This window comes from Mustelus asterias, chromosome 18 (assembly GCF_964213995.1).
Source record: "Mustelus asterias chromosome 18, sMusAst1.hap1.1, whole genome shotgun sequence".
Taxonomy (NCBI): domain Eukaryota; kingdom Metazoa; phylum Chordata; class Chondrichthyes; order Carcharhiniformes; family Triakidae; genus Mustelus; species Mustelus asterias.
In genome coordinates, this window is record NC_135818.1 from 36,064,816 (window position 1) to 36,091,060 (window position 26,245).

A 26,245-nucleotide genomic window follows, 5' to 3' on the forward strand; every position below is an offset into this window, starting at 1 on the left:
CACCCAGTGATTTCAACATGGTTGTTAGTAAGTAACTTTGTAACTAAATCAGTTCATGTCTGAGAATCCCCTCTTTCAACCAGTGTTCCATTGTTCAAATGATTGAATTTAAAGTGTGTTCCCATTGTAGCTGATAAGATAACGAACCCCCTGTTAAATATCTCATAGAACCTTAGCAATGTTACAGAAAGGGGTCTTTTAGCCCATTGAGTCTGTGCAGCCAAAAAATAAAAAATAAAAAAACTAGCTGCTCATTCTAATCCCACCTACCAGCATCTGGTCCAGAGCACTTTACATGCAGATCCAGGTACCTTTTAAATGAATTGAGGATTTCTGCTTCCACCACCAAACCAGGAAGTCCAAATATAAACCAGGTTCTGGAGGTTTTCCTCATGTCTCCTCTAATTCTTCTACCATTCACCTTAAATCTGTGCCCCCTGGTAATGGACCTCTCTGCTAGGGGAACCAAATATCCCTCTCTACTCTATCAAGGCCCCTCACAATCTTGTACAATGACTCTAGAGCAGTTCCTATAGATTGGAGGGTGGTAAATGTAATCCCACTGCTTAAAAAGGGAGGGAGAGAAAAAAGGGAGAGTTACAGCTTAGTTAGCCTGACCTCAGTAGTGGGGAAACTACATTATCTCCTTCTGTAATGTGGTGACCAGAACAATACTGACAAATTCCAGTTATGGCCTAACGACTGTTTTACAAGTTCCATCATTACATCCCTGTTTTTGTATTCAATACCTCTGCCGGAATTCTCCCACTCGCCACGGGAATTGTAGCGGGCGGTGAGGCGGGGTGGGGGGGGGGGGGGTGGGGGGGGGGGGGGGGGGTGGGGGGGGGGGGGTGGGGGGATGTGGGGGGGGGGGTTGGGAGCGGTGGGGGGGGGGGATGTGGGGGGGAGGGGCGGGGACCATGAAAACTCCATTGACCTCGGGCAGGATTCTCTGGTTTGGAGGTAAGCGTGGCCGGAGAATCCCACCCCTCATCCAATCAGGGAGAGCATTCCATATGATTTCTTTACTACTTTATCCACTCCTCCAGCCACCTTCAGGGATATGTGGACATGCACTCCCAGGTCTCTCACTTGACCCCTCCCAATATCCTCCCAATTATTGTGTATTCCCTAGCTTTGGGTGGAGTTCTCCCATTTTGAGACTGAGTGTGGCGGTAGGCAATTCCGGTGGCACCTGTCTTGCTGACCAGAGTAGCAGATCCAGAATCAGATTCTGTGCTGGGAAACCTGGTTATTTTGCATGGGTGAGTTCACCTCTGTTTGCTGGTGGGTCAGCAGCTGATTCCTCCACCCACCCTCTGGCAGATCCGAAGGTCCTGGTGCCAGATTTAAACGTTAGTCCAGCATACACATATCATTCTCTCCAGCCCACCTGACTTCACCAAACCATGCAGGGTGTCAGCAACCCAAAGGGAAAAGACTAGCAGTCTCAAGAAGAAGGCAGCTGCAGCTTTCAGTGTCAGGGTCCGTGAGACCCTTCGTCACAGAGTCCAGACACACCGGCACATCCTGTAATCAGGGACAGTTCAAAGTAGCACACTTCACCTCACTTCTCCAGTCTGGGAGGCCATTGCCCAGAGGTCAGTGTGGCTGGCACCCATCCACGAAGTGCCACACATGCAGGGAGCAGATGAATGATCTTATCCACTCTGCCAGGGTAAGTCCTCTCTCAGCTCCTTCCATGATCAAACTCTCAGTGTAGCATCATGTACTCAAACGACTCCTCTCTTCATAGATCTCACACGTTCAGTCATGGGGGATACATCAACACTTACTCTCTCAACAACTCTTTCACAACAGCATCATCCCATCCAACTTGTTGTTCACAGTCCATTTGTTGTCCCTTCTGTGGAGGGCTCATCACACACAGGGGGCATGCATTTCACCCAACCTCTGTTCCATTCGCTCTGACCACATCTCTTTTGTCTCCATACAGGCTAAACTTGAGTACAACAAGTGAGAGTGAGCTCAGACCGGGGAAGGATGGCAGAGATACTCACCCTCACCAAGTTTGAGGAGGCTGCTCAGAGCTCGCTGGTGAGATGCTGGGAGGGTTACTGTGGCGATACAGAGCTTCACCCAGTATGGCCTGGGCCTCGACAACTCCCTCTGTGACTGGATCCTGAACTTCCTAACTCACAGACCACAATCAGTAAGGATAGGCAACAACACCTCCTCCACGGTCATCCTCAACACCGGTGCCCCACATGGGTGTTCTCAGCCCTCTACTATACTCCTTATACACCAATGACTGTGCGGCTAAATTCCCTTCCAATTCGATTTTCAAGTTTGCTGACGACACCACCGTAGTGGGTCGGATCTCAAACAATGATGAGACAGAGTACAGGAATGAAATAGAGAATCTGGTGAACTGGTGCGGCAACAATAATCTCTCCCTCAATGTCAACAAAACAAAGGAGATTGTCATCGACTTCAGGAAGCGTAAAGGAGAACATGGCCCTGACTACATCAATGGGGATGAAGTAGAAAGGGTCGAGAGCTTCAATTTTTTAGGTATCCAGATCACCAATAACCTGTCCTGGTCCCCCATGCTGACATTATAGTTAAGAAAGCCCACCAACATCTCTACTTTCTCAGAAAACTAAGGAAATTTGGCATGTCAGCTACGACTCTTACCAACTTTTACAGATGCATCATAGAAGGCATTCTTTCTGGATGTATCACAGCTTGGTATGGCTCCCGCTCTGTCCAAGACCACAAGGAACTACAAAAGGTCATGAATGTAGCCCAAACCATCACGCAAACCAGCCTCCCATCCATTGACTCTGTCTACACTTTCTGCTGCCTCAGCAAAGCAGCCAGCATAATTAAGGACCCCTATACACCCCAGACATTCTCTCTTCCACCATCTTCCTTCAGGAAAAAGGTGCAAAAGTGTGAGGTCACGTACCAACCGACTGAAGAACAGCTTCTTCCCTGCTGCTGTAAGACTTTTGAATGGACCTACCTTGCATTAAGTTGATCTTTCTCTACACCCTAGCTATGATTGTAACACTACATTCTGCACTCTCTCGTTTCCTTCTCTATGAACGGCATGCTTTGTCTGTATAGCACGCAAGAAACAATACTTTTCACTGTATGTTAATACATGTGACAACAATAAATCAAGTCAATTCAAATCAAATCAAACATGTGACTCTCTGCGCACTTGGGTTTCCTAAGTGATCATCTCCCAAATCGAGACATCAACTTTAGGATGAGAGCTTTACGCTGGTCTGCATCCTAACATGGCATGGGAAGCATTCAACCTCAACTCACATCGTTGTTCTTCCTTGTTGGACTTTAAGTTGATGGAGAGCACATTTCCAGGACAACAATGGCCACAGCTAAGATCTGACCCTGGTGAGTCATGATCTCTTAAGGCCCAAGGGTGAATGCAGGACCCATCCTCCCAGCAATGGTTTGTCTATTCCTTCAGAAGTCAGGAGGAGGCTTGGAGGGCAGGAGGAGATGTGAGAAAAAAACTTTTAACCCTTCGAGTGGTGATGGTCTGAAATGCGCTGCCTGGGAGGGTTGTAGGGGCGTGTTGCCTCACATCCTTTAAAATGTACCTGGATGAGCACTTGGCAAGTCATAACATTCAAGGCTCTGTACCAAGTGCTGCTAAATGGAATTAGGCAGGTCAGGTGTTTCGCACATGTTGGTGCAGGCTTGATGAGCCGAAGGGCCTCTTCTGCACTGTGTGATTCTGTGATATGTGATCCTATATATTCTCATATTCTCCTGTGGTCATTGTTGTTGTGGGGTCTTTGCAGACATTGGGATAATTTTCTGGCCGCATCATGTCTGGCGCAAATCCCACTAAGCCAGGAAAATTACTTTCCAGCCTAAGAACAGGGCATGACCCTAGTCACTGAGATCAAATGAGCTGCCATCAGCCAGGCCAGAGTCAGAGAGACACAGAAGCTCTGTGAGGATCTATGCACTGCTCACTGTAAATCGTCATCATCCTCCTGCAATGTAGGGAATATGGGCAACCGCTGCATTCCCAATATCACAGAGTGTGTGCCCTGCCATCAGTCAGACAGCAGAGCAATGCTCACACAAACACTGTGAAATAATAGAATGTCCTCACTGGATGCTCTCATCACCCTCCATGAATCTAGCAGCAGTGAATGCACCCCGAGCTCGTCTGCCTCGTCTTGACATCGTCATTGCCTCATGGCTGATATTGACTCATTCGATGACCTCTTCAGCCTCATCCCCTTCGACATCATCACCATCAGAGGAAACATTCATATATTCTTCCATATTCTCAGGCAGTTCCTCTCCTGTTGCAGTGCCAGGTTGTGCAGGGTGCAGCAAGTGACCACAATGTATGCGACACTCTGCAGATGGTATTGCAGGGCTCCACCAGACCAGTCCCGGCACTGCAACCTTATCTTCTGCATCCCTATAGTCTGCTCCACCAAAATGTGAGTTGCAGCATGAGCTTCATTGTCTCAGCTGCAGTCCGTAGTCTCTGTGCAGGTGTCATCAGCCACGTCCTCAGTGGGTAGCCCTTATTCCCAAGGAGCCAACCCCAGTGCCCCAGACTCCCCCTCCCTCTGTGAAGCCCTTCCATGTAGCCCATGGCCCAGTAGCAGAAAGTAGCAGAAAGCAACCTCATGAACAGTGGTTTTCATGCTTGAAAGTCTTCCTCCTGGTCTCCCCTGAGTCAACCTCTTGATCTACCTGAGTCAAACACCCGCTCTCCCCTGACTAGGCCCCGGTACCCTTCCAGTGTTACCCTGGTCTCCCTCAAGCCAAACGCAGGTCACCCCAGTCAGGGCTGACACCCCCGAATTAAAGGCTGGTTACCACCAGTCAGAGCTGGCACCCCCTGGTCAATCCCAGACAGAGCCTGGTCACCCCTGAGTCAAAGGCTGGACACCCTCAGCCAGAGCTGTCACCTCTGAATCAGTTCCCTAACTATGTGGAGCTGCTCTGTGATCACTGTTCTCAGCTCTGATCTCCCCTCGGAGGGGTATTCACCAGCTGCACACTTTAAAATCAGTTGTGATTCATGCTGTTCTGCCATCATACCGCCATGGATGGATTATTTGACAGAGTGGTGAGGGGAATGATTCATAAAAACCCTACAGTACAGAAAGAGCCCATTCGGCCCATCGAGTCTGCACCGACCACAATCCTACCCAGGCCCTACCCCCATATCCCTACATATTTTACCTGCTAATCCCTCTAATCTACACATCCCAGGACACTAAGGGGCAATTTTAGCATGGCCAATCAACCTAACCTGCACATCTTTGGACTGTGGGAGGAAACCGGAGCACCCGGAGGAAACCCACGCAGACACGAGGAGAATGTGCAAACTCCACACAGACAGTGACCCAAGCCGGGAATCGAACCCAGGTCCCTGGAGCTGTGGAGCAGCAGTGCTAACCACTGTGCTACCGTGCCGCCCATTCTGGCGTACATTCTGGCATACGATTCTGGCGTACAGGCGCGGTAATGTGTTATAATGATGTTCCCAATATTGGGAAACATGGCAAGCTTTCACGCCAACACAAAACGTGACTTCTTGTGACAGTTTCCGTTCCCGTTGCTGAACCCGCCTGTCCGTAACAGGAGCAGAAACACAGCTGCTTTTCAAAACCATCTGGCCTGTTGCTTCTAAATCCCTGTTAGGTAAAATCTAAGGTGTCTGGTGTTCACATCTGGTGGCAGTGCTCTCGGCATGTTAACGCCAATAGTCACACAATTCCTTTTGGTCTTTGGATTTAGTTACAATCCGGGATCCTGGAAGAAATCACATTTCACAGGTTGCTGATATTGAAAGCTTATACTTTACAAATTCCTGTTACTGCATAGCTGTGCTGTCTGTGAAATACTTGACTGCAGTCTCCACAAACCATATATTTAACAATACCATTTCTGGTGCATTGACAACTCTTATTTCTAAAGTGGATGATAAATTGCTTTTATACCCCTGTGGGGTGTCTGGGCTAACCCTTCTGCTCCTTAAATTTACTGGGTTCTAAAGCTGCATTGCTGTGTTTGGTGAGATTTGAAATTTGGATATGACCATTTCATTCACCAATGGATAATTCCATGTTGCTTTCACTTATATTCCCCTGTGGTTCCACAAGTGGCATTCCTTTCAAGATGTGTTACTTTTCCTTTTACTTTGGGAACGGGCTTTTCCCTAACCTGCCCCATGTTCTCTCAACACTGCTCACAGGTGGGTGCCCAGCTTCTGCTGCACTACTTGTGGCACTTTGACTAGGTGAAGCATCTTCCTAACTTTCTGATCATCTGTTTGGGAACTCCTCTGGTCCCTATTTAGGAAGGAGGTCACTACCAACCCAATTTCTACTGTGTTTCTTTCAGCTCTGCTGCTACTGTTCCTTGACTTTCCTCTGGCCCTATTTTGGTCACTCCAGCTTTCTGGTTCTAACCTGGTTCTGTTAAATTCTATTGACTTTTCAGTGGTCTCCTTAATCCTTACTGGCTGTATTGCCTTCTGTGAAACCTTTGAAACTTCCTCAGCTGACATCCTTCAATATATTCTACTTCTATGACATAGATAATCAGTTTAACAGAATGTTTGTTTTGTTGATTTACTCTGTTGATTAATGGTGTGGAGAGACAGTGCAATGCATCACCACATTGTGTGGAAAAAAATGGTATGTTTTGTTTGGGCCTATTTGTTTGGAAGTATCAAAGATTATTAAATAAACAGGACATGTGTCACAGTAACTCTACTTTTGATAAATGCGTTGAACAGATTTCTTAAAAACAGTTTCAGTGATTGCATAAACTACAAAATACTATATGATTCATGGAGCTAGAATGTTTTTAGCTCATTAACTCAATGTAAATTGAAAATTATATTTTTGTGTCAATGCTCACCATTGTATATAATTAAAACATACTGTGGTTGCTTCCATTCCATGCTTGAAGGAGCATTTTAATTTTCTCTTTATATTGAATTCTGGAAACAATGTCTGTGCCAAGTTCCATAACTCAGTGCTGCAATCTGTTCCTGTTTCGACTTCAATTTTTCATTCATTTCTCTGCAGCTGTTAACAGGTGGCTCATTGAAATCGATCACAGCATCCTTCAAATTTATAATAGCCCTCATCATAAATACATGAAAATCATGCACATCTTTTTTTTAAAAAATGGTTATTAGGGAATCTCCTATATGTGGGTGTGCAAGCTTAAAATCTCATTGAAGCTCAACACCTATTTTGGGACATTCTGCTGACAGAAACAGTTGATTGTCTCTAGTTCTCATGTTGATTGGTTAAAGAGAAGATATTACTAGCTCTGCAATCTAATTGGGTAAAGCAAGTCTCTGGCACTACATCATAGAGCATTCACATCAAAGGATACATGAATTAATCAGGACTACAAATTGCAGATTTTACTTATGAGAAAGACTGCTATGTAATGTCTGAGAATAAGATAGCACAGCGCAGGAAGCCAATCAGCCCATTGAGTATGGGATAGCCCTTCAATTCAGTTAGTTCCACCACCCTGTTCTTTTGCTATAAATGTACAATTTACTTCACGTACTTATCCAATTCCCTCTTGAAAGTCATCACTATCTCTGCCGCTAAAGATGAGGGGAGATTATTGGCGGAATTCTCCACAAAAATTACTAAGTGTCATAACAGTGACAATAATGGAGTAATGCTCGCCGGTCTTTTCGGCACGCTCCGCACCACAATCCATTGACAGTTGGTGCACTGAAAGAGCCTCCACGTGAATCACGCCGGCATGGAGGCTCCAAGCACATGACTCATCCAAAGTGCTGGCAGCTGTGAGCCGTTAAGCAGGGGAAGCTGCTTTTAAACGCTTCCACTTCACTCACAACCAGTCATGCCAGGAAGATGGCACTGAGGAGACCAGCCCCACAGTTTACGGAGGGAAAGCTGAGTTGGCTGCTGGATGCTGTGGGGGAATGGTGGGCCATCCTGTACCTCCAGAGGGCCACCCTGTACCTCCAGAAGGAAGAAACCCAGGAGCAGGGATTCGAATGCGGCCTGGAAAGCGATGCCCATGGCAGACTGTGCCCGTGGCCTGACACACAGAACTGGGGCCCAGTGCTGGAAGAAGATGAACAACTGCAAAGGTGTGTGTCCACCCGTCTCGGCCTTGCATCAGTCCCATCTATCACACCTGGAATGTCCACCTTGACCCATTCCCTGGCACCCCATGGCCATCCAGCACAACCAAAGGGAACGGGAGAAGACTGGTGGCGGAACCCCTGAAGAGTGACTCCTGACCCCCTGAGAAAAAAGTGCAATGGAGCTCACAGGGGAGCCACCTCAGAGGCTGTATGTAATGGTGATGTTAGCAGGCGCTATACAAGTAAAGATACAAAAAACTTTGATCCATTTAGACCTTTCTCATGTTATTGCCAAGTTGCCCAGACACGCGTCCCTCCCTAGCACTTGCCCATGTGTTTTCTACTGCAGGAGCATCAGCGGATGAGGCTGGGCCCCCAGGAGTCGGCGCTCCCCCTTTGTTTCCCCCCAGATACCCCACGTGACCCCCACCAGCACCTCAGAAGAATGCTCCAAGAAAACCACTGACCAGGCATCAGAGGCATCAGCTGCACCATCCACCAGTGCAGACACACACCTCGGTGGGTGCAAGTAACAGACAGGCTTCAGGTCACTTTCTGGTGAGCACCACACAGCTGCTTTTTGCACATCAGGTGGAGGAGGGAACATCCGAGGGATCGGACAGGTGGAGGTCTGCTGGATCCAAGAAAACAGCTGAGCCAGATGTAAGGCCCCTGGGCCCAGTTCTCACAGAGCTGCTGGAGATGCAGAAGAGGACACTGCAGAAGGAGGTTTCATAGACATTTCAGCAACTGCAAGGCTGTTTGGAGGAGTCCAATAGCCTTCAGGTGATGTGACGTTCGGGGTCGGGAAACAGAATGGGGACCGCCCTGTCGGTGAGTTAGGACAATGGTTCAGGAGGAGGGGTTGAAGGTCTCTTTGGAGGGGGCAGGGAGGGAGGTGGGGGGGGCGTGGCGGGGGGGGGAGGGTGCGTGATGGTTGGAGCTGCCCGGCACCACCCCTCCTAATGGCTGAAGCTTGCAACAAAGATGGCCTCCCCAGTCCTCCTGCCCTGCTGGATCCTAGCCACTGCCAATCCAGCATCCTCCAGTTCCTCGTCCTCCACACCCCCTGGACCACCTCCTCCGCAGGGGCATCCGCCAGTCCTCCTCCTCCTCCAGGGTGTTGCTGCACTGCTGCACCAGGTTGTGGGGTGCACAGCAGACCACTACGATGCAGGAGACCCTCGGGGGGGCTGTACTATTGTGCACTCCCAGAGCGGTCCAGGCAGCGGAACCACCATCTTCAGGAGCCCAAAGCACCAATCGATGACGGACTGGGTGGCAGCATAGGCCTCATTGTAGCTGGTCTCTGCCTCACTCTCAGGGTATTTATGCCCTGCCCAGGCATATAGGACATCCATCACCTCCTGGATGTACCTGTGGCTTGATGACTGGGGGATGCCATTAAGGTCCTCACTCGAGCCCTGGACTGGTAGTGAAAAGTTTAAGAGCAGCCATCACCTTAACTGGGAGGGGATGTCCTCCTCCCCCATGCGGTGCCTGATCTGCATGGATGTGGCACAAGTGTCACACTGTCTCCGCACTCAAGTGAAGTCTTCAGCGGCACATGACGTCTGGCAGCTCCTGGAAGGGCATGCGTGTTCTGTAAAGGTGGGATCTCCTCCTCTGCTGTCTTCTGCCCTCCCCCTCAGGCTCTCCCTTAGGCTAATACGTGGCTGGGTCCAGACCAGCAGCGGCTTCCTGTTAGTCTGATGTGGCCTCCTCCCTGGATGGGCCTTGCTGTGGGTGACGATGTCTGTCAGTTGCTACGACAGCAACGACGATCATTGCCAGCTGAGCTGGCTCCATTCCACTATCCATTCGGATGGTGGGGGGGGGGGGGAGGGGGGGGGGGGTTGCGGGGGTGGTGGTGGGGCGTGTTGGGATGTTCGTGCTAAAACACGGAGCCTTGCTAGCCGAGAGATGGCAGGGTGGAGACTGTGAAATTAATGGAATTTGACCTCGATCTTTGGACTCTCGGGGGTCTTTCAACAGGGAGGGAGAATGCTCACCACACAAGCCCAACCCAGTGGCGGTCCCTGGCCTAATTTGGCGCCACCAAGCCCATGGGCCTATGCACCCCCCACCCTGTACCATGGCAGCGGCTGAACCATCATCTTGCACAGCGCCACTCACCTCCTCGCAATGCTGCGCCGGAACTACACTTTATAGGTGCAGTACTGATTCGCACCCGTGTGACTGTATGCTGAGAGATGGGTGTATTCTGGGAGGGGGTGGGTTGCATGCCGATTTCGCTCATGATATTAATGATTGATTTAATTTGATTTGATTTATTATTGTCACATGTATTAGTATACAGTGGTAAGTATTGTTTCTTGTATGCTATACAAAGCATACCGTTCATAGAGAAGGAAAGGAGAGGGTGCAGAATATCGTGTTACAGTCATAGCTAGGATGTAGAGAGAGATCAACTTAATACAAGGTCAGTCCAATCAAAACTCTGATGGCAGCATGGAAGAAGCTGTTCTTGAATTGATTGTACGTGACCTCAGACTTTTGTATCTTTTTCCCAACGGAAGAAGGTGGAAGAGAGAATGTCTGGGGTGTGTGTGGTCCTTGATTATGCTGACTGCTTTTCCGAGACAGCGGGAAGTGTAAACAGAGTCAGTGGATGAGAGGCTGGTTTGCGTGTTGGACTGGGCTTCGTTCACGACCTTTTGTAGTTTCTTGCAGTCTTGGACAGAGCAGGAGCCATACCGAGCTGTGATACAACAAAAAAAAATGCTTTCTATGGTGCATCTGTAAAAGTTGGTGAGAGTCGTAGCGGACATGCCAAATTACTTTAGCCTCCTGAGAAAGTAGAGGCGTTGTTGAGCTTTCTTAACTATAGTGTCGACATGGAGGGATCAGGACAGGTTGTTGATGATCTGGACACATAGAAATTTGAAGCACTTAACCATTTCCACTTCATCCCAGTTGATGTAGACAGGGGCATGTCTTCCAATACGCTTCCTGAAATCGATGACTATCTCCTTCGTTTTGTTGACATTAAGGGAGAGATTATTGTTGTACCAGTTCACTAGTTCCTCAATCTCTTTCCTGTACTCTGACTCATCATTGTTTGAGATCCAACCCATTACGGTGGTGTCATCAGCAAATTGGAAAATCGAGTTAGAGAGGAATTTGGCGAAGCAGCCATAGGTGTATAAGGTGTATAGTAAGGAGCTGAGGACACAGCCTTGCAGTGCATTGGTGTTGAGGATAATTGTGGAGGAGTTGTTGCCTATCCTTACTGATTTCAGTCTGTGGGTTAGGAAGTCTGGGATCCAGTCGCAGAGGGAGGAGCTAAGCCCCAGGTCATAGAATTTGGAGATGAGTTTTATGGGAATAATGGTGTTGAAGGTTGAGCTGCAGTCAATAAATAGGAGTCTGACACAAGTGGCTTTGTTATCCAGGTGAATGTAGTTGATCTCATGTTAATCAGCCTCGCACCCTTTCTGGGCAACAATGAGTGCCAACAGTTATCGCGATTAAAAAGGGGCAGGGAGAATTGCAAACTGCTTCTTGCTGCACGTGAAGTGGATTCTTAGGCTTGCATACTATTCTCCAGGATCAGTGCAATCTAATAATGACGTGACAAGCTCGAATGATCGCCCCCCCACCCCCCACCCCTCATGTTTTCACTCCTGCTTGTTAGTCTATTTGTCTATAAACATTATGTTGTGACGATACTGTGCCTTTAAGAAATGTATTTTAATCATTTTTCTCTCTAGTATGTTAGTGTTGTCTGTAGCCAGTGTCCTTTATTGTTACCGAAGCAGTGTAATTGATATCATGTTCATTTTAATAAAAACAAAGAACAGTACAGCACATGAACCGGTCTTTTAACCCACCAAATCTGTGCGAACACAGATGCCTTTCTAATCTAATATTTTCTTGCCTCTACGCGGTGGAATCCCTCTATTCCCTGCCTTTTCATGTATCTATCCAGATGCCTCTTGAATGTTGTTATAGAATCTGCTTCCACCACCTCGTCTGGCAACGTGTTCCAGGCATTCACCACCCCCGTGTGAAAAACGTGCCCCTTACATCTCTTATAAACATTCCCCCTCTCACTTTCAACCTATGCCCCCGAGTAAATGACCCTTTCACCCTCGGAAAAAGACTGACTATCCACTCTATCCAAGCCTGTCATAATCTTGTAAACCTCTATCAGGTCCCCCCTCATCCTCTGACGCTCCAATGAAAACAATCCAAGTTTGTTCAACCTTTCTTCATAGTCCATGTCCACCAAACCAGGCAACATCCTGGTAAATCTCTTCTGCACTCTTTCCAATGCATCGACATCCTTCCAGTAGCGTGGTGACCAAAATTTTACACAATACTCCAAATGCAACCTAAGTCTTATACAGCTGCAACATGATTTTCCAATTCCAATACTCAATGCCTGACCAATGAATGCCAGCATGCCATATGCCTTCTTGACCACCTTGTCCACCTGAGTTGCCAATTTCAGGGAACTGTGGATCTGCATGTCTAGATTCCTCTATATGCTCATATTTCTAAGGGCTCTACCATTTACTGTATACTTTCCTTCTGCAATAGACATTCCAAATCGCATTACCTCATATTTATCTGGGTTAAATTTCACTTGCCACCTTTTGGCCCAGACTATATCCTGCTGTGTCCTCTGACAATCCTCCTCACTATCTGCTACTCCCCCAATTTTTATATCATCTGCAAATTTACTATTCGGACCACCTACAGTTTCCTCCACATCATTTATATATATTACAAACAACACAGGCCCCAGCACTGATACTTGTGGAATATCAATTGTCACAGTCCTCCAGTTAGAAAAGTAACCTTCCACTGCAACTCTCTCCTTTCTATGTTCAACACAGTAAGGAGTCTAACAACACCAGGTTAAAGTCCAACAGGTTTATTTGGTAGCAAACGCCACTAGCTTTCGGAGCGCTGCTCCTTCGTCAGGAGAGTGGGAGATCTGCTCATAAACAGCAAACAGGGCATATAAAGACACAAACTCAATTTACAGAAGAATGAATAATGATTGGAATGTGAGTCTTTACAGCTAATCAAGTCTTAAAGGTACAGACAATGTGAGTGGAGAGAGCATTAGCACAGGTTAAAGAGATGTGTATTGTCTCCAGACAGGACAGTGAGACTTTGCAAGTCCAGGCAAGTTGTGGGGGTTACAGATAGTGTGACATGAACCCAAGATCCCGGTTGAGGCCGTCCTCATGTGTGCGGAACTTGGCTATCAGCCTCTGCTCAGCAACTCTGCGCTGTCGTGTGTCGTGAAGGCCGCCTTGGAGAATGCTTACCTAAATATCAGAGGCCGAATGCCCGTGACTGCTGAAGTGCTCCCCAACAGGAAGACAACACTCTTGCCTGGTGATTGTCGAGCGGTGTTCATTCATCCGTTGTCATAGCGTCGGCATAGTTTCCCCAATGTACCATGCCTTGGGACATCCTTTCTTGCAACGTATCAGGTAGACAATGTTGGCCGAGTTGCAAAAGTATGTACCGTGTACCCGGTGTTCTCACATGAGATGATGGCATCCGTGTCGATGATCCGGCACGTCTTGCAGAGGTTGCTGTGGCAGGGTTGTGTGGTGTCGTGGTCACTGTTCTCCTGAAGACCGGGTAGTTTGCTGCGGACAATGGTCTGTTTGAGATTGTGCGGTTGTTTGAAGGCAAGAAGTGGGGGTGTGGGGATGGCCTTGGCGAGATGTTTGTCTTCATCAATGACATGTTGAAGGCTCCGGAGGAGATGTCGTAGCTTCTCCGCTCCGGGGAAGTACTGGACGACGAAGGGTACTCTGTCCACCGTGTCCCGTGTTTGTCTTCTGTGGAGGTCGGTGCGGTTTTTCGCTGTGGTGCATTGGAACTGTCGATCGATGAGTCGAGCGCCATATCCTGTTCTTATGAGGGCATCTTTCAGCGTCTGGAGGTGTCTGTTGCGATCCTCCTCATCCGAGCAGATCCTGTGTATACGGAGGGCTTGTCCGTAGGGGATGGCTTCTTTAATGTGTTTAGGGTGGAAGCTGGAGAAGTGGAGCATCGTGAGGTTATCCGTGGGCTTGCGGTACAGTGAGGTGCTGAGGTGACCGTCCTTAATGGAGATGCGTATGTCCAAGAATGCAACCGATTCCGGAGAGTAGTCCATGGTGAGTCTGATGGTGGGATGGAACTTGTTGATGTCATCATATAGTTGTTTCAGTGATTGTTCGCCATGAGTCCAAAGGAAGAAAATGTAATCGATGTATCTAGTGTATAGCATCGGTTGAAGGTCCTGTGCGGTGAAGAAGTCTTGTTCGAACCTGTGCATAAAGATGTTGGCATATTGAAGTGCGAATTTGGTCCCCATGGCTGTTCCGTGTGTCTGGATGAACAACTGGTTGTTGAAGGTGAAGACATTGTGGTCCAGGATGAAGCGGATGAGTTGTAAAATTGCATCTGGAAACTGGCAGTTGTCGGCGTTGAGTACTGAGGCTGTTGCAGAAATGCCATCATTATGGGGGATGCTGGTGTAGAGTGCGAGACATCCATTGTGACGAGGAGTGTTCCTGGTTTAACTGCTCCATGTGTGCTGAGTTTCTGTAGGAAGTCCGCAGTGTCGCGACAAAAGCTGGGGGTTCTTTGTACAATGCGTTTCAGGATGCCCTCGACATAGCCGGAGAGGTTCCCGCACAGGGTCCCATTGCCCGATACGATGGGATGGCCGGGTGTGTTTGCCTTGTGTATCTTCGGGAGGCAGTAGAGATCTCCAACGCGGGGAGTACGTGGGATGAGAGCATGGAGGGTGTTCTGAAGGTCCGGATCAAAGGTCTTGAACCGAGTGTTGAGTTGACGGGTGTTCTTTGGTCGGATCTGCGTTCTATGTTCAAGCCAGTTTTGATCTATGAGCTATGATCTATGTTCAAGCCAGTTTTGTATCTATCTTACCAGCTCATCTCGGATCCCATATGACTTTACCTTCTGTATCAGCCTGTCATGAGGAACCTTATCGAAGATTTTACTAAAGTCCATGTATACAAAATCCACTGCCCTGCCCTGGTCAATCTTTTTTTGTCACTTCCTCAAATAACTCAATGAGGTTTGTGAGACATGACCTCCCCTTCACAAAACCATGCTGTCTATTGCTTGTAAGCCTATTCTCTTCCAGATGTGAGTATATCCTGTCCCTAAGAATCTTCTCCAATAATTTCCCCACCACTGATGTAAGGCTCACAGGCCTGTAATTTCCCAGATTGTCTCTTCTGCCCTTCTTAAACAGAGGAACAGTGTTAGCTACTCTCCAACCCTCTGGTACCTTGCCCGTGGCGAAAGAGGATACAAAGATTTTGGCCAAGGCCTCAGCAATTTCTTCCCTCGCCTCTCTCAGTATTCTGGGATGGACCCTGTCTGGCCCTGGGGACTTGTCCACCTTAATGTTTTTCAAAACCTCCAATACCTCCTCCCTTTTTATCTCAACATGTCCTAGAATGTCAACATCCTCCTTTCTACACTCACCATCCACCACCTCCTTCTCCTTTGTGAATACTGATGACAAAGTACTCGTTAAGGACCTCACCCACCTCATCTGGCTCCACACACAAATACCTCCACTGTCCTTGGGTGGACTTATCCCTTCCTTAGCTACCCTCTTCCTCCTTATATACGCATAAAAAGCCTTGGGATTCTCCTTAATCCTGCCTGCCAAGGACATTACATGGCCTCTTTTGCCCTCCCAAGTCCCTGTTTAAGCTTTTTCGTGCTATCTTTGTATTCCTCAAGAGCCTTATCCATTTTCAATTTCCTGAATTTTATGTATGTCTCCTGCTTTTTCACTTTGCTCACAATCTCTCTTGTCATCCAGGGTTCCCAAATCTTTCCAACTTTATCCTTAATTTTTTACAGGGCCATACTTGTCCTGAATTATTAACAACTGACTTTTAAAAGGCTCCCACATATTGGACATGGATGTACCCTCAAACAGCCGCCCCCAGTCTATATTCCCGAGCTCCTGCCTGATGCTGTCGTAGTTTTAGCCTTCTCCCAGTTTAGTACTTCACTCTGGGACTACTTCTATCCTTTTCTACAAGTATCTTGAAACTTATAAAACTGTAATCACTGTTCCCAGAATGGTCCCCCACTGAGACATCAATCATCTGTCCAGGCTCGTTTCCCAGAACCAGGTCTAAGATAGCTGCTTCCAAAGTTGGACTATCTACATATTGCCTCAAGAGGCACTCTTGGACATACTGAATAAACTCTGCCCTGTCCAAGTCCCTGGCACAAAAGGAATCCCAGTGTGTTGGGGAAGTTAAAATCACAACAACCCTGTTGTTTTTACATCTTCCCATAATCAGCTGACATATTATTCCTCCATTTCACGCTGGCTGTTGGGAGAGCTGTAATACAACCCCAACAGTGTGATTACACCACTCCTGTTCCTGAGTTCTACCCATATGGCCTCACTGCATGATCATAAGTTGTCCTCCCTCTGTATAGCTGTGACATTCTCCTTAATCAGTAAAGCAACACCCCCCACCTCTTTTGTCACCCTATCTCACCTGAAGCATCTAAATCCTGGAATGTTAAGCTGCCAGTCCTGCCCTTCTTTCATCAAAGTCTCCCTAATTGCCACATCATAATTCCATGTCGTAATCCAAGCTTTAAGTTCATCCACCTTACCTGTCATACTCCTTGTGTTAAAACAAACACACCTAAGACCATCTGTCCTGTCATGTTTTGTACACTGTCTCACTGTTTCATTTCTCTTAGCCTTACTGGACCCATTCACTGAGTTCTCCGGTCGCTGTACTCTCTGACCTGCTGCTGTGGATCCCACCCGCCTGCCTTATTAGTTTAAATCCATCCGAACCACACAATCAAATCTCCTTGCTCGGATGTTCATGCCCTTCCAGTTAAGATGCAACCTGTCTTTTTTGTACAGATCCCATTTGCCATGTCAGAGATCCCAGTGGTCTAAAAATCTGAAGTTCTCCCTCCTGCACCAACTCTCAAGCCACTTATTAAGCCGCACTATCTTCCTATTTCTTGCCTCACTACCACATGGCAGAGGGAGTATTCCGAAGAATACAGCCCTGGAGGTCCTGCATTTCAGCTGCCTTCCTAATTCCCTGAACTCATTTTGCAGGACTGCACTTTCCTTCCTACTTATGTCGTTAGTTCCAACATGGACCACAACTACTGTCTGTTCGTCCTCCTGCTTCAGAATGCCCTGTGCCCGCTGAGAGACAGCCTTGACCCTGGCACCAGGGAGGCAACAGATCATCCTGGCGTCTTGATTGCAGTCACAGAAGCACCTGACTGTGCCCCTTCCTACTGAATCCCCGATTACCACTGCATGCCTGCACTTTGACCCTCCCTGCTATACAGCAGAGCCAGCAGTGGTGTCACTATCCTGGCCACTGCTGTCATCATCCTCTAATATGCAGTCCACCCCAATAGTATCTAAAACGATGCATCTGTTTGAGGAGGGAGGGAGGCGATTCTGTGGGTGCGAACGGGACTCCAGGATGGTAGTCTGCCTACCTGGTGCTGGGGTCACGGATGTCTCCGAGCGGATAGGAGGCATATTAAAAGGAGAAGATAAAGAAACGGGTGTCATTATACACATTGGTGGAAATGACGTAGATAGGAAGAGTAGGGGGATCCTAAGAGAGCAATTCAAGGAGTTGGGAAATAGGTTAAAAAGTAGGGTCACTAGGGTGGCCATCTCTGGGCTGCTCCCAATGCCTCGTGCCAGTGAGGCTAAGAATAGGGAGTTGGTACAATTGAATGCTTGGCTAAAGGACTGGTCCAGGAGGGAGGGCTTCATTTTCATAGATCAATGGGAAGTTTTCAGGAGAGGATGGCACCTGTACAAGAGGGAGGGGTCACAACTAAGTTGGAAGGGCACAAATATCCTGGCTGGGAGCTTTGCTAGTGCAGTTCGGGGGGGTTTAAACTAGTATGGCAGGGGGGTGGGGATCAAAATATTAGGTCTACAAGTGTGGAGGCTGGGGACGAGCTTGGGGCTGGGACAAGGCTGGCAAAGAAGAAGAGCACTCTGGGGGAGGACGACCTCACTGGGCCTGGAGATCTGGAGTGCTTATTCTTCAATGCAAGGAGCGTAGCAGGTAAGACAGACGAACTTGGGGCCTTAATGCGCACGAGGAATTTGGATGTGGTTGCGGTGACAGAGACTTGGTTGAAAGAGGGACAGGACTAGCAGCTGAATATTCCGGGGTACAAGTGTTTTAGGCGAGACAGAGGAGGGGCCAAAAGAGGTCGGGGAGTAGCGGTATTAGTTGGAGAGCATATTACAGCGGTGCAGAGGGAGGACAATTCAGAGGGGTCGTGTAACGAGTCACTCTGGGTGGAGCTTAGAAACAGGAAGGGCGCAGTCACTATGTTGGGGGTGTACTACAGGCCCCCCAACAGCCCAAGGGAAGTGGAAGAATGGATATGTCAGGAGATACTGGGTAGGTGCAGGAAAAATAGGGTTGTTGTAGTGGGAGACTTCAATTTCCCTGGTATAGAACGGAAATCGCTGAGGGCAGGGACTCTGGATGGGGAGGAATTTGTAAAATGTGTACAGGAGGGTTCGTTGGAACAATATGTAGACAGCCCGACTAGAGAGGGGGCTATACTGGACCTGGTACTGGGGAATGAGCCCGGTCAGGTCTTCAAAGTTTTGGTAGGGGAACATGTGGCAAATAGTGACCACAATTCTGTTAGCTTTAGGATAGTGATGGAAAAGGATGAGTGGTGTCCCAAGGGTAAGGTGTTGGATTGGGGGAAGGCTAACTTTGGTGGGATCAGGCAGAAATTGGCAGCTCTTGATTGGGAGAGGCTGTTTGAGGGTAAATCCACATCTGGTATGTGGCGGTCTTTTAAGGAACAGTTGTTAGGGCTACAGGACAAGCATGTGCCTGTAAAAAAGGATAGGAAGGGTAGGATTAGAGAACCGTGGATAACCAGGGAAATTGAGGGACTGGTCAAAAAGAAAAGAGAGGCGTATGTTAGGTCCAAGCAGCTAAAAACGGAGGGAGCTCTGGAGGAGTACAAAGAAAGTAGGAAAGTACTCAAACGGGGAATTAGAAGAGCAAAAAGGGGTCACGAAATGTTCTTGGCAGACAGGATTAAGGAGAATCCCAAGGCATTTTATTCATACGTTAGGAACAAAAGGGTTGTTAGGGAAAAAATCGGACCTCTCAGGGACAAAAGTGGGGACTTATGCTTGGAGCCCAAAGAAGTAGGGGAGATCCTAAATGAATACTTTGCGTCGGTATTCACAAAGGAGAGGGATGTGTTGACTGGGAGTGTCTCGGAGGGGAGTGTTGAACCGTTGGAGAAAATCTCCATTACAAAGGAGGAAGTGTTAGGTTTGTTAGAGAATATAAAGACTGACAAATCCCCAGGGCCTGATGGAATCTATCCAAGGCTGCTCAGGGAGACGAGAGGTGAAATCGTTGGGCCTCTGACGCAAATCTTTGTCTCGTCACTGGACGCAGGTGAGGTCCCAGAGGATTGGAGGATAGCTAATGTGGTCCCGTTATTTAAGAAGGGTAGGAAGGATAACCCGGGTAATTATAGGCCGGTGAGCTTGACGTCCGTGGTGGGGAAGTTGTTGGAGAAGATTCTTAGAGATAGGATGTATGCGCATTTAGAAAGGAATAAACTCATTCACGATAGTCAGCATGGTTTTGTGAGAGGGAGGTCATGCCTCACTAACCTGGTGGTGTTTTTTGAAGAAGTGACCAGAATGGTTGACGAAGGAAGGGCCGTGGATGTTGTCTATATGGACTTTAGTAAAGCGTTTGACAAAGTCCCTCATGGTAGGCTAGTGAAAAAGGTTGGATCTCATGGGATAAAGGGGGAGGTGGCTAGATGGGTGGAGAACTGGCTTGGTCATAGAAGACAGAGGGTGGTAGTGGAAGGGTCTTTTTCCGGCTGGAGGCCTGTGACTAGTGGTGTTCCGCAGGGCTCTGTATTGGGACCTCTGCTGTTTGTGATTTATATAAATGATCTGGAAGAAGGAGTAACTGGGGTGATCAGTAAGTTTGCGGACGACACAAAACTGGCAGGACTTGCAGATAGTGAGGAACATTGTCAGAGGCTACAGAAGGATATAGATAGGCTGGAAATTTGGGCAAAGAAATGGCAGATGGAGTTCAATCCTGATAAATGCGAAGTGATGCATTTTGGTGGGAATAATGTAGGGAGGAGCTACACGATAAATGGAAGAACCATAAAGGGTGTAGAGACGCAGAGGGACCTGGGTGTGCAAGTCCACAGATATTTGAAGGTGACGTCACAGGTGGAGAAGGTGGTGAAGAAGGCATATGGCATGCTTGCCTTTATAGGACGGGGCATAGAGTATAAAAGTTGGGGTCTGATGTTGCAGATGTATAGAACGTTGGTTCGGCCGCATTTGGAATACTGCGTCCAGTTCTGGTCGCCACACTACCAGAAGGACGTGGAGGCTTTGGAGAGAGTACAGAGGAGGTTTACCAGGATGTTGCCTGGTATGGAGGGGCTTGGTTATGAGGAGAGATTGGGGAAACTGGGGTTGTTCTCCTTGGAAAGACGGAGGATGAGGGGAGACTTAATAGAGGTGTATAAAATTATGAAAGGCATAGGGTGAACGGTGGGAAGCTTTTCCCCGGGTCGGTGGTGACGTTCACGAGGGGTCATAGGTTCAAGGTGAAGGGGGGGAGGTTTAACACAGATATCAGAAGGACATATTTTACACAGAGGGTCGTGGGGGCCTGGAATGTGTTGCCGGGCAAGGTGGTGGAGGCGGACACACTGGGAACGTTTAAGACTTATCTAGACAGCTATATGAACGGAGTGGGAATGGAGGGATACAAAAGAGTGGTCTAGTTTGGACCAGGGAGCGGCGTGGGCTAATTGTTCTTTGTTTCTCGTTTCAAGGCTTCATTCTATGATCATCTTGCTGGTGCCAGTACAGAGCGAGACTGCGGATAGTTGGGAACCTGTCTCGGGGGCAGGGAATTCAGATGGTGTTCGTAAAGCAGAAGTGGAAATGAATAGGGTTGGGAAGCATTTTCTGATCAGGGCCAGTGTGATCTCCTGGACTCGTTTCGATCGCCACAGGGGGTCGGAGAGGAATTTCCCAGATGATTTTTTTTCCCATATTGGCCCTGGGGTTTTCACTCTGGGTTTTCGCCTCTCCCTGGAGATCACATGGTCTGGAATGGGGGGGTGGGGGTGAGTTAATAGGTTGTGATGAACAAAGCATCGTAGCTGTGAGGGACAGCTCGGTGGATAGGATATTAGGATGTAGATAGGCTGGAAAATTGGGCGGGGATCCTGGATTCAGGATTCAATCCTGGACCAGGGAGCGGCGCGGGCTTGGAGGGCCGAAGGGCCTGTTCCTGTGCTGTATTGTTCTTTGAGGGAGGGGTACAGCCTCAGGCAGCTCCTGCACTGACTGCCTACTGTTTGTGACTGTCACCCATCTATCTTCCTCAACCTTGGGAGCAGTCACCTCCCTGAAACTTCTGTCTATGACGCTCTCCATCATACGTACGCTCCTAAATGCATGCTGGACTAAAAGTGAATTATCTGAACGAATGCAGTGTTCTGTGGCTTTAATGTTCCACTGTTTAACAGGTTATGTCATGTGACTGAGGGAGAGCAATTTTTCACAGAGTATTCTAGTTTTAGTTTTGCTTTTAGAAGCTGTTTGAGGTTAAGAGAAACAGCTGTGCTTTTCCCTCTCTCTGGAGTTTTTGCTGTTTAGGTGTTGCTGTTTGGAAGCTGCCAGAGACTAGGTTTATTTCTGAGTTTGTGCTATTTGGAGGATACATCCTCCTCTGAAGACAGTTGCTGGGTTCGCTGCCCAGAAGTGTTACAAAAAGCTGGAAATCCAGCATCACATGAGCATACTTGTTTTTGTGCTGAGTCTGAAGGAGGGTGTATGTCTGTGAGATGGTGCTTTATATTGGAGTAACAGAGATAACTAGCTGTTAAGGGTTATACTGTGTCATGATTAAATCTTGTAATTGGTAAAAGTTATGCTAATTCTTTTTGCTATATTCTAATTGTGTTCTTAAATAAATTTTGTTTGATAAAAGCTTCCTAGTGGATCATTTGAATCATACCTAGAGTGAAACACCTTAAGCTCACCTGTGCCAAATTCAAATGTAAAACTCAGGGTCTAGACCAGAACAAAGAACAAAGAAAATTACAGCACAGGCCCTCCAAGCCTGCACCGACCATGCTGCCCGACTGAACTAAAACCCCCTACCCTTCCAGGGACAATATCCCTCTATTTCCATCCTATTTGTGTATTTGTCAGTGAGTTCCAGGCACCCACCACCCTGTGTAAAACATCTGCCTTGTACATCTCCTTTAAACCTTGCCCCTTGCACCTTAAACCTGTGTCCCGTAGTAATTGACTCTTCCACCCTGGGAAAAAGCTTCTGACTATCCACTCTGTCCATGCCTCTCATAATCTTGTAGACTTCTATCAGGTCGCCCCTCAACCTCCGTTGTTCCAGTGTGAACAAACCAAGTTTCTCCAACCTCTCTTCATAGCTAATGCCCTCCGTACCAGGCAACATCCTGTTAAATCTTTTCTGTACCCTCTCCAAAGCCTCCACATCTTTCTGGTAGTGTGGCAACCAGAATTGAACACTATATTCCAAGTGCGGCCTAACTAAGGTTCTATAAAGCTGCAACATAACTTGCCAATTTTTAAACTCAATGCCCCGGCCGATGAAGGCAAGCATGCCGTATGCCTTCGTGACTACCTTCTCCACCTGTGTACCTGTACACCTAGATCCCTTTGCCTATCAATACTCTTCAGGGTTCTGCCAATTAACTTCACAAAACACCTTGGATTCTGGCCTGGGACTTAACAATATATCAAAAGGCTAATGCATGGACATCAATGATCAAATCGTAGGACTTTTTTTAAAGGATCTGAGAGATTGGGCAATTTTTTAAAAAAGCAGGTTGTTATATTTAGATTGTTGTTGATGGTGGTTTTAGAACGTTTTGGATTATTTCAGCAGTTGCGGATCGACACAGTTGCTATGATAATTTTGTTATAGCTGTCAAAATGCAAGTCGAGTTTTCAGAGTAGATTTTTGAATGTGGATTGGCCCGAAACCTCCTCAGTAAGATGGAAGGTCTTAATGAAAATATATTTTTTTTCAGCTCTGCAGTTACAGAACATTGAATAGGTAGGGAAAAGCCTCAAGCAAGAGCTGTATAATTACAATAACGTTAACAGGTATTGCACTCTACTGAGTACCTTCTTCACTTGTGTATTTTTCTATGGCATGTTTCTAGAACCTTTGACTAGTCTGAAAAAACATTATCATGCTCTTTTGACAATCAGCTTAAATCTGTGGTCATTAATTATCATCCTTTAGCCACTGGACCTTTATTAAATCTACTATTAGTCTTCTCTGCTCTCAAGGGAACAAGTGTAATTTTCCCAGTCTATCCACCCAATTGTATTCTTTCGTCCTTTGAACTATACTTCTGTATTCTATCCCAAGCTCATGTCCTTCTGAACATGCAGGGTCCACAATAGGACATAATACTTCCTTACTTGTTTCTTTCATGCATGTAATAAATCATGTGCTGCACAATATGTTCTCTGAATTTGCACAAGTGCTGGCAGCAGCCATCCTTTGGACAAAGCTACACGACAACAGTGTAGAACCTGGGATCAGAGAACTATTAAATTTTTCTGTTAACTAAAAGTAAACATGGCCAGAATTTTTGTGGGCTGGTGGTGATCCTGCCTAAAAGATCAGGAGCGAGCCCAACTTTTCAGTGCTGGGAAGCCCTGGCCTGATTTAACAGCTCTTGTGCTGCTAATTGGCTCAGGCTGTCGCTTCTGAACCCACATTGAAACACAACAACAAGGTTTATCACCAATACACCATGCAGATCAATCCCTTTGTAAATCAAATATTTTATTGTATTTGTAAAACCTTACTGGAAGAGCTGCTGATCTACTGCAACTATTTTCAGTTTTCATTTCCATGTTTCACAAACATTTTCATGGTGTTCAATTATGAAGATTGTTTCAGAAATTATTAAGTGAGGGCAGCTCATGCCGGCATTCTTTCTTCAAAACTATGGAGATGAATAACTCTTAAGCATTACTATGTGATAAGAACAACATTTCTAAAGGATAAATACCCAATACTATCATTTGTATTTCATGTACCCTGTGACCATTAGTATTTGATTCAAAAAGTAATGTTTATCTCATGTTTTAAATGATGAGAACTTTTCTAATGCAATGTTTCCCAGTGTCATGTATGGAGTAGAAAAATATACCCACAAAAAAAACTCCTGGTTCAATGATCAGCCTCCTATGTTCCTCAATATTTCTCAGTCTTGGTTAGTAAAATACTTTTAAAAAGTCCATAAATGTAACCATTTTGTAGAACAAACATTTTTTTCAGTGCATTCAAATATGAACACCAACATGGACGAGTTGAGCCAAATAACCTGTCACTGTGCTGTAAATTCTATGTCAGGCTAATCTCATTTAACATGTGTTTGCATGTGTGCAGATTTAAGTAGCTCCCAGCCACATGACATCAGACAGTAACGAATTTTGAGAAATCCTTGGTCAACTGTTAAAAAGGTCTCGGGTACATTAATAAGCAGTTTTTATAAACAATATTATATGAGGGGGCAGTTGGTTTAGCTCATTTGGCTGGACAGCTGGTTAGTGACGCAGAATGATGCGAACAGCTGGGGTTCAACTCCTGTACTGGCTGAGGTTATTCCTGAAGGCCCACCTTCTCAACCATACCCCTTGCCTGTGGTGTGGTGATCCTTAGGTTATATCACCACCAGTCAGCTCTCCTCCTCAAAAGGGAGCAGCTTATGGTCACCTGGAACTATGGCAACTTTACCTTTATTATATAGGAAGATCCAGATTTTTCCATTATATGAAACATAGGGAGCTGAAAATGAGCCTGAAGGTTAACGTAATAAATAGTTACAAGAAACCAGAAGTGTATAGAATCAACAGTCATTTAATAATGTTGCAGTGAGGAGAGAAAAAAAAATCCATGCAACCCTGTTAGTGTAAAACCATATCTTTGTCCTGATTGCAGGAACCATTTTATTATCTGGAGATACAAGTCTTATAGTTTTAAAAGATACCTTCCAGTACAACTTGTTTATTGCCACTACTAGATTGCCAATTTGTTGACCAGCATACAAGGTGGCATCCAGCTGTAAACTCAGTCATTTTGTTGCTCACATATTCAAGTTATTTTAGGCATTCCCATGAAGCTATACTTCCCTATTAAAGGCAGCAATAGGAATAATTTCACATATAATGTTGTATTCTTTCTTCAGATAAAGTTAACACAAGTTTGATATTGTAATGCACAATGTGTTCATAAACAAGAGTAAATACCAATCCATTGGAGGATAAAAATAAAAGATTAATCACAATGAAGTGCGATGAAGATTATTCATAGTATCAGAAGAAATGTGTACTTTTGCACAATTATATATTTAGCTTCCATATAAATAGAGAAAAGTCGGATACAGCTGTAAGGTTAGCAGCTTCATTTACATGGTACATAAATGTGGAACAAATATTCTTAATTACAATCAGTAGGTGATGATCAAGCACCCTCATTGGTGAAAGACAGAAAAAATGCCACAAAAAATTATTCAACTGCTTTTAAATAGAAGAAAAAAGAAAGCGATTGAAATGTATTAATCAGCGCCATTGCAATCTGGAAATAATCTGTATAAAGTGCAATATTAGACCTAATTATTTGAAATGGTCATAATATTTAACACATCATGTCACTCTTGCTATATTCATTAAGTATAACCATATTGACACAGAATTCTATTTTGTGCAATATTGATTTACAGATTAATAGTGCTAAAATAGTTTTCACTGAAGGATAGGCTTAACAGCAGCCAGTACCATCTCTAATATGGATAAAAGTAGAAGTCAACATACAGCTATAATTCAAAGCATGGCATTAAATGGGATTATCCTGGAGGGACACTTCTCTTTGGAGCTGACGAAAAGATCATGTGAATTACCACTATTCATTGGTCAAGTTTCACTATTACTGTCATGATGAAAAGCTTGTGGCTTGTCCAGAAGCTGGA

General features: G+C 46.3%; 1 protein-coding gene across 1 annotated transcript in view; it reads right to left on the bottom strand.

The window, feature by feature from the left end:
• Positions 1-24,040: 24,040 nt before the first annotated feature.
• LOC144507068 (prolyl hydroxylase EGLN3-like) overlaps positions 24,041-26,245 on the bottom strand; it is a 49,046-nt gene continuing 46,841 nt past the window's right edge. Inside the window, exon 5 of the mRNA XM_078233740.1 lies at positions 24,041-26,240. Within this exon, the coding sequence (XP_078089866.1) occupies positions 26,209-26,240 (32 nt within the window). The 3' untranslated portion in view covers positions 24,041-26,208. The remainder of the gene's footprint in view (positions 26,241-26,245) is intronic.